This window comes from Athene noctua, chromosome 16 (assembly GCF_965140245.1).
Source record: "Athene noctua chromosome 16, bAthNoc1.hap1.1, whole genome shotgun sequence".
Classification (NCBI taxonomy): domain Eukaryota; kingdom Metazoa; phylum Chordata; class Aves; order Strigiformes; family Strigidae; genus Athene; species Athene noctua.
Genome location: NC_134052.1, coordinates 5,404,346 through 5,413,089, shown reverse-complemented (window position 1 = coordinate 5,413,089; position 8,744 = coordinate 5,404,346). Strand labels below are relative to the sequence as shown.

Genomic DNA, 8,744 nt, shown 5'->3' with positions numbered 1-8,744 from the left:
CGGGTTCCTCCGCGGCGGGGACGCCTCCATAAAGTTGGAAGGGACGAGGGGCGGGGGGGGGAAGCCGCCTGCCTTGAAATTTGCTACGGGACGGCAGCGGGCAGAAAGGGACTTTGTTATATTTAGAACAAAGGGACGGGCAGGATGTCCCCGAGCCTCCTCCTTTGTGGATTGCAGAGGCCGAAAAGCGGGGAGGGGGGGGTGGGGGGGTGGCGTGGAAATAAATAAATAAAAGGGGAGGCGACGGTGCGGGCGGGGGGAGCGGGCGGGGAGCGCCCGGAGGAGCGGGTCTGGGAGCGGCGGCCGCTCAGCTGGCGCTGCGGAGCTGTCACGGCGCGGCCCGCCCCCGGCCCCGCCGCCGCCGCCGCCGCCGCCCGGCCCCGCCGCCCCCGCCGCCCGCCCGGCCCGGCCCCGCCGCCGCGCTGCCATTGGCGCGGCCGCCGCCGGCCCCGGCCCCCGCCGCGCTCTCGGCGGGCACGGCCGTATAAGAAGCCAAGGGGGGCTGCGCTGCGAATCACAGCTGCACAACGAGCGCTGGAGGCGGCAGCTACAGCGGAGACCTGGGTTTTTCTCGTCCCCCCTCTCCTCCTTTTTTTTTTTTTTCTTTCCTCCTCCTTCCCCTCCTTCCTCCCCCTCTTCCCTCCCCTTCCCCTGCGCTGCCCGAGCCAGCGAAAACTCCCGTGCGGAGCCCCGCCGCCGAATAGCCAGTGCGCTCCCCCGGCCGCCTGCTCGGACTGGAAAGTTGCGGCAGACTCCGGGGCTCTGCCACCGCGGGGAGAAGGCTCCGGACTTACAAACCCCAGCCGGGGGCACGGGCTAGACGTTTTGCAGCGTTCTTCTTCTTCCTGCACAGACCCGAAGGCAGCATCTTTGTTTTGTTTTGCTTTTGCCCTCCCTGCTACCGCTCCTTTCTCCTTGCGACCGGGTGTCCGAGTGCCAGGAGCTGCTGCAGCCCGCCCTGCGCTGCAACCGCTGATACAAAAAGCCAGGAGACACCCAGGCGGCCCCGGGTGCCGGCTCGTCCTTGGCTTTGTTGCTCCGGACTGAAGAAGCCCCAGAAGCCGGGAGAAGGAGGCGGCGGCGGCGGCGGAGGGGGAGCAGAGGGAAGGAAGCGAGGAAGCAAAGCCAAAGTTGCTTTGGAATAAGGGAGCGCGGCCAGCCCTCTGCCAGGCTGCGCGCTGGAGTGAGGTCTCCAGCCCCCTCCGCCGGGAGAGGTGCCCGCAAGACAGCGATGGCCGGAGAGCTCAGCATCGGAGCCGAGCTGCCCACTAGCCCCCTGGCCATGGAGTACGTCAACGACTTCGACCTGATGAAGTTCGACGTGAAGAAGGAGCCCCTGGGCAGGAACGACCGCTCGGGCAGGCACTGCACCCGCCTGCAGCCGGCCGGCTCCGTCTCCTCCACCCCCATCAGCACCCCCTGCAGCTCCGTGCCCTCCTCGCCCAGCTTCAGCCCCACCGAGCAGAAGACCCACTTGGAGGACCTGTACTGGATGGCCAACAGCTACCAGCAGATGAACCCCGAGGCGCTGAACCTCACCCCAGAGGACGCTGTCGAAGCCCTCATTGGGTCCCACCAGGTGTCCCAGCAGCTGCAAGGCTTCGAGAGCTTCCGGGCCCACCACCACCACCATCACCACCATCACCAACACCACCACCAGTACCCCGCAGTCACTCACGAAGACCTGGCCGGCAGCGGGCACCCTCACCACCACCACCATCATCACCACCAGGCCTCTCCCACTCCCTCCACCTCCTCCAGCTCCTCCCAGCAGCTCCAGAACTCGCACCAGCAGCATCCCCCCTCCAGCAGTGTGGAGGACCGGTTCTCGGATGACCAGCTGGTCTCCATGTCCGTCAGGGAGCTCAACAGGCACCTCCGAGGCTTCACCAAAGACGAGGTGATCCGCCTCAAGCAGAAGAGGAGGACCTTGAAGAACAGGGGCTATGCCCAGTCCTGCAGGTATAAACGTGTCCAGCAGAAACACCACCTGGAGAACGAAAAGACCCAGCTCATTCAGCAGGTGGAACAGCTCAAGCAAGAAGTGACCCGGCTCGCCAGAGAGAGAGATGCCTACAAGCTCAAGTGTGAGAAACTTGCCAGCAATGGCTTCAGAGAGGCCGGCTCCACCAGTGACAACCCATCTTCCCCCGAGTTCTTCATGTGAGTGCTTAACAAAAATAATTAAAAAACAAACAAAAAAACCCCACCCCCCCAAACCTGACCCCTGTCACCTTCCCCCCTGCTCCCATCCTCCTCTGACATCTCCATCCATCTGTCTGCTTGACTAGAGAGAAAGAAGGAGAGAAAAATAGAGACTTGATTTTTTTTTTGCAGCATCCAGTCTTCTAGAGTAGCTGTGGGAAAAGTAGGCTGGGGGTGGGGACGGGAGAGGTAAAGTGCAACTTTTCGACTTTCGTTTGCGAGTTAGAGAGAGGGACAGAGGCAGAGGCAAAGGAGAAAAGGACAAGTGAAGCGTTTTAAAGATCGCTTGCTTGCAGAACGAGATGGACTTTAAGAGAATAATAATAAAAAAGGACAATGAACAAGCCATCTATAACATACTGCCTGCTTGGAAAGAGAGAGGACATATACAGCACCATCTCATGCACAATTTACCTGCTTGGAAAAAGAGAATAAATAAAAAGGACAATATATGCAAACTTTTCATATATTGCCTGCTTTGAGAAATAAGTTACAGGACTCAGATGGGACATTCAATCTAAGAAAGGAAAGAAAGAAAGAATGAAAGAAGGAAAGAAAGAAAAAAAACTCATCAGTTTTATTGCCTGCTTGATTATATAGAAAAATACGAAAATCTGCATTAAAAATATTAATCCTGCATGCTGGACATGTATGGTAATAATTTCTATTTTGTACCATTTTCTTGTTTAACTATAGCATGTTGATCATCGATCATAGATTTCTGTTGTTGTTTCATCGATAAGAAAAGCATCACAAGTTATCAAACTTTTTACTGCTTGTGCAGTTTTGTTCGTTGGTTTTGCTCTCTTATTTTCTTTTATGGTTGTTAGCTTGTAAATATCTGCTACTTCAAACCGCACAGGAGAAAAAACACAAAAACAAAATAACATTTCAGCAGGCTGGTTAAACGGTTTGTTTGGTATTAAAGAGATACGTAAGGAAAAAAGTTATGGGCATTTTGCATTAGAAAAAAAAAAACAACTTTGTATATCTGGTGCACTTTTAAGTTGTATTATTTTTTTTTTTTTTAGTTTTCATTTTGGTTTTTGTTTGTTGGGGCAGAAGCAAAAACGCCTGAATGGCATTGACAAACCTAAACTTAACAGGGAAAAACTCTCATCGGTCACTAGAGCCTACTCCATGCTTTAAAGTGGCAGCGAAGCTCTTTCCTTCAGGACAATTCCCAGCCTGGAGTGGTTAGGCTTGGCCATATAGTTTCCCTTCTGATTGTACACTCAGGAAGCGAAGGACGGACGAGATATCAGTTCCTTTTAAGAAACAACTGCCCCTTGATTTTCGGTAAATAAATAAATAATAATAATAATAAAAAAAAAACAACAAACCCTCCTCCTTACGAGTCAAGTTGCAATAGCAGCGAGGGCTCCGTGTCGCCACTGAAGTTAGGTTTCTCAATGGTAGTAGTGGATGAGTGGGCTGGAAAAGCATATAAAACTAAACTTTTTTTTAAGAAGACATCCTGCAACTTTTAAGTGTATTCTTTTGCAATGATTTGTAATCTGCTTCTCTGCTTCCCTATGCAGCGAGTGAAAGTTTTAGCCAAAATTTATTTGCAGTTGTATAGTAGTAGTAGTTTGGAGTCTTATGGGTGTTTTTATTACTTTTTTTTTTTTTTTTCTTTTCCTCCTGCAGGTCAGTAAAAGGATTTACGTTGCACTGACAAAAATACCAAAATGAAAACTTATTTTTTAGTTTCCTTTTAGGATAGCTGGCACTGCTGGCCGGATGCATTTTAAGTTTGTATTAGTTTATAAATTAACAGTAATAACAAGATTGTAATGAACAGCATGGTGCTTGCAGTTTTAAATATTGTGGATATTAGTCATGCATCAGAAAACGATCTTTGGTTTTTACTGATTCAACTGTGTTGAAATCAAAACATTGCAGCAGCGGAAAAAAATTGTTTTTATTTCATGTAAAGTTCTGAAGGGATCAATTTCAAATCCTGCTTATGATATGAAAAATATTAAAAAACCTGGTCTATTGTAGTTTTATTCAGACTGGTTTCTGTTTTTGGTTATTAAAATTGTTTCCTATTTTGCTTATTAAAATCATTGAAATGGCATTTCTTGGAGGGACCTGCTTCTGTGACCTCTCGTGTTAAGAAAAAAAAGAAAGGGAAACTTTTGGACCCTCACCCCCCCTCCCCTCCCCTCCCCTCCCGCACCGCCCGGCCCAGCAGCCGCCAGCGCCGGGGGATGCTCGGGGGGTGCGAGGCCGCTTTGCCCACTCGGGAACGCTGCCGCACGCAGGGCAGGACCGCTCAGCCCTGCCCCCTCCTCCGCTTTGCCCAGATCTCGCCCGTGGCAGGGAGTGAGCATCCCCTTCCCCCCCACTGCCCCCCCCGGAGAAGCGGAGCGGCGGGAGCCCCGCGCCGGGCCCGGCTGCTGTCGGGGCGTCCCCGCTGCAGCCCGGCGGGGAGCGGCAGCCTCTGGCCGGAGCCACCCCCGGCTGCCAGACAGGGGAAACGCTAAGTGCAGGCATTAATTTCTTCTTTTTATATATATATTTTTTTATGCATTAGAAAAGGAGAGGACTTGGCCACGACCGTTCTTTCCCCCGGCTCCTTTGGGATCCGAACCATTCACTTTCCTCCTCTCCATTTGCACATTTTATTTAATCCGGCTTTTTTTTTTTTTTCCTTTTTATTTTTAGTTTAGAAGACTCTTTAGATGCGTGTGGAGAAAGGGACAGATCTTTCCCTGACACCCCCCAGCGCTCAGCACCTCGTAGCCCCCCATCCATCAGCAGCTCTCAAAGCAGCGCCTGAAATCGCAGCCAGAGGAGGTTAGAAATCGCCCCCTGCTCCTCCTGGTGCGGGAAAGGGACCCCCAGAGCCGGGTCGCAGCGTGTCTTCGCGTTGCTGCTCTCAAAGTGCGAAAACCACGTTGAGCTTTAAATCCCTCTAAAAACAAAATCCACCACACCACCAAAAAGAATAGCCTCTCTCTGCCCTGCTCCTCTTCCCACCAGCAGCGAGCTGCCTTTGCAGGGACGGCATAAGGCGAGTTTGAAGAACAAACCGGTTCCTTAACCGAGTTCCTTAACAGAGTGTGGGAAAAAAAAATAAAAGCAAAGACAGTAACTTTAAAACAAAATCCCCTCTTCAATCCCAGCCGCATCCCTGCCCTGTCTGAGCCAGCTGGGCCGGCGCTGGGCTGGGGGAGCTTGGAAGGGGCCGGGGCTCGTCCCAGCCCCCGGCTACATGAGTCAGGCCCGGAGCTCGTACCCCGCTGCCCTCGAAGGGGGGACAGGAGTTTGCTGAGGAGGAGGAGAGCGCCTGGCTTTCCCTGTATAGCCTCCCCCCTTGCCAGTAAATGCTATGGCTGCAGAAAGCCTGAGAGGAATATTGTTTGTGGGAACTGCCACCGCATATTAATGTCCCCTCATGCATGCATTGAATAAATCACTGGGGCTAATTGAACAACAACAACAACAAAAAATAGGAAAAACAGGCCTTAGAAAAGCCCTCCGGATTCCCACCGCAGAGCCGTGTCAGCGGCGGGGCAGAGCCGCAGCACGGCCGGGCCGGCTGTAGCGGCCGGTGCCTTCGCAGCGCCCGGTCCCGTTCCCGAGGTTTAATTTGTCCCATTTAAAAGAAAAAACTGCAAGTAAGCACCGCCCCGGGCGCAGCCGGGGCTGGTGGCACTGGGACCCGACGGCCCTGGGAGGGACGAGCCCGGCCCGGCGGGACGCTGCGGGGCCCCGGGCCGTGGGCTGCACCCCCCCCGCCCCGGGGCCGGGCTGGCTTCCTCTGACAGACCAGGGGGCTACGACATGCCGGGGGCAGCCCGAAACCCCCCCGCACTTGTGCTCGGCCCGGCCTGCGGCGGGGCAGGGCTCTGCCCCGGCGGCACCGCACCGGCACCGGGCGCAGGCAGCCCCGCGGGGGTCGAGGAGGGCAGGGCCTGCCTGCCCCGCCGCTGCCTGCCCGCCCCCCCCGGCCCCCGGGAGCTCCATCAGCGAAGGGTGACCCCCTCCCGGCTTCGCTCGCGTATTGCCATCCCCGCGTGTCGGCTTTGATCTCTCGCCGTTCACCACTGATCCATAAAGGGCTGTTGACACACGAGTCGGGGGCACGATGGAGAGGCGGTTTCGTGAAACCAAAGGGAAAACGAGAACCCCCTTTTCTCCTCCCCGGGAGCGGCCTGCCCGCGGGGTGCTTTCCCGGGAGCGGGGCCTCTGCGGGTCAGCTCGGGCCGCCCTCCCGGGGCTCCCCCCCTTTCCACTCGGAGCGCTAAGGAGAAGTTGCGTGTCCACCGCGGGGGATAAAGCACCTTCGCCCCCCAAACCCCTCGTCCTCGCCCTGCTTTGCGTGCACGTCCTCTGCCCGTCCTTCGAGCCGCTTCTCCCCGCGCACACCCCGGCCGGAGGCTGCGGGCCCGCTCCGCGCCCGGGGGGGTGCAGCGGCCCCGGGCAGCCCGTTCTGCCCCGGGGCTCGGAGGAGGCCGGGAGGCTGCAAGTGCTGCCGCGAACCGTGGGCAGTGCCCACGCGTGACACGGCTCGGAGTGGCCGGGAGCTGACCGCCCCCCGTCCGGAAACCTGCCAGGCGATCAGTCAGTCGCCCTTGAGGCTGTCCGGAGCGAAGATGATGCAAAAACTGTCTCCCCTAAAAAGCGCGGTGCAGCCGGGGAGCGGTCCCCGCCCCGATCCGCTCCGTGCAGCCTCGGGGAGGACGGGGCCAACGAGACAGCACCGGACCCCGGACCGGGCCGTGCCCCCCCGGCCGGAGCGGGGGCTCCGGGGTGCACCGGCAGCACAAGCGTCGGTGCCTTTGCAGCCAGAAATGCGCCGGTGGTAGCCCCCGAGAGCAGCACGGCGGGGTCTGGGGGGGCTGCCTGCCCTGGACCTCCAGGGGGTGGGGAGGTGGCGGGGAAGAGCCCAAGCACCGCTAAGTTTGGCTGCCGGACGACGGTTCGCTACGTGATCTCGTGTAGTACAGGAGGACGATTCCCTTCAGTGAAAACCGTATTATTTTGTTTGATCTCGTAGTTTTGCAAGAGCTATTGCGAACAGCTGTAGCGAGAGCTGCACCCCCCCGCCGGGGCAGAGGTGACGACCGGCCCCGGCTGCTCCCAGAATTAAACGAGTCGCTCAGACAGGAAACACAATTGGCAACACCCCCCCCACCCCTTCCCCCATTTACTGACACAAAACTTCCAGACTATCTCTGCCAACCGTTTAATAGACTCTCTTCGATATTCCCTTCCCTCCTCCCCTCCAGAAGAGTGTATAAAACTGATTGTCTTTAATTCCAAAACAGCGAAATCTAAGACTAAAAAGACTTTTTGAACTAAAGATAGAAACATCACTCTAAGACTTTCCAGAGATGCTGTTGCCGGCCGGCAGATGAGTTGCTCTGTACTGGGGTGGGCAGGCGAGATGTATTAGGAGGATGAGCCAGGGCTTGCGAGATAACTGTTCCCATCTGGTTTAGGGTTGAATTTTTCTTTCTTTTTTTTTCTTTTTTTTTCTTTTTCCTCCCCCCCGGCCCCCCCTCGGGCTGGCGCAGCGCCCGCCCGGCTCTAGCAGGCTGGTTGGTGCCGGTGATTGACAGACCAAGGTCAGGGAAGCTCTTCGCGGCGGTGGGTGTCGGGTTTCGGGAATGACAGATAAAACATCCCCAGCGCTCGGGAGAGCCCCTTCTGGCTCCGCGGCCGCTCAGCTCCGTGCGCAGGCTCCGCGGGGTTGGGGCAGGGGAGCCCGCGGGGTTCCGCCGGTCGCGCAGCTGCGGAGCGGCCCTGCCAGGCGGCCGAGCGCACCGCGTCCGGCTCCGCGCCTCCCGCTCCGCGCCGCTGCTCCGGCTCCCGCCGGCGTCCCGATTTCCGTTTTTCTTTTTTAAATCTGAAGTGTTGATCTCCTTCTTACAGAATTGAAAGAGTAATTCCTCACCATCGAGAGGGAAAAAGCTATTTTGCTCCCTCTTTGAACAAGTTTCAGTAATGGTGTGGGGTTGTGGGGTTTTTTGTTGTTTTTTTTTTTTTTTTTTCCCATTCCCCCCCCCTTTTTTTTTTTTTTTTTTAGTCATTATGTTTTACTCCATTAAGGTTACAGTAAATCTGAAGTTACGTTCACACACACACACACTCTCTAAACAGTTTATTGCATAATCCTGCGTAGCATGTTCAGTAGCGTGTAGCTGTCCGGTAGGATCCTACACGAGACTTTTGTTTTATGTGAGAAGGAGAACAAGAAGAACGGGGGGGGGGGGGGGAGAGATTTCAAGTGCTGCCTTTTCTTCATTTTTAAATGATGACTTTCAGTAGTGAATTCTGAACACAGCATGAGGTGCTGCAAAACCTTCTCTAGCTATTTGCGTCCAGGACAGGGAAGAGACAATTTATATTTGTGAGCTGGTCCTGCGCATCATGGTGTGTGGAAGTGTTAGAAAATGGACTGTGGTGTACTTGAGACCTAAGGTACTGCAAATCCTTTGCCTTAAACAGAATTCCTTCTGTGGGGGCTTATTGTATTTGAAGATTTGTCACAATACGGTTAGAATAAACACTGCAGTGAAGAG

General features: G+C 55.2%; 1 protein-coding gene across 1 annotated transcript; it reads left to right on the top strand.

The window, feature by feature from the left end:
- The first annotated feature begins 590 nt into the window (after positions 1-590).
- On the top strand, positions 591-4,288 carry MAFB (MAF bZIP transcription factor B). Its single transcript, XM_074920457.1, has one exon. The coding sequence runs from the start codon at positions 1,232-1,234 to the stop codon at positions 2,165-2,167; it is 936 nt and encodes a 311-aa protein (XP_074776558.1). The 5' UTR covers positions 591-1,231; the 3' UTR covers positions 2,168-4,288.
- Positions 4,289-8,744: the final 4,456 nt, after the last annotated feature.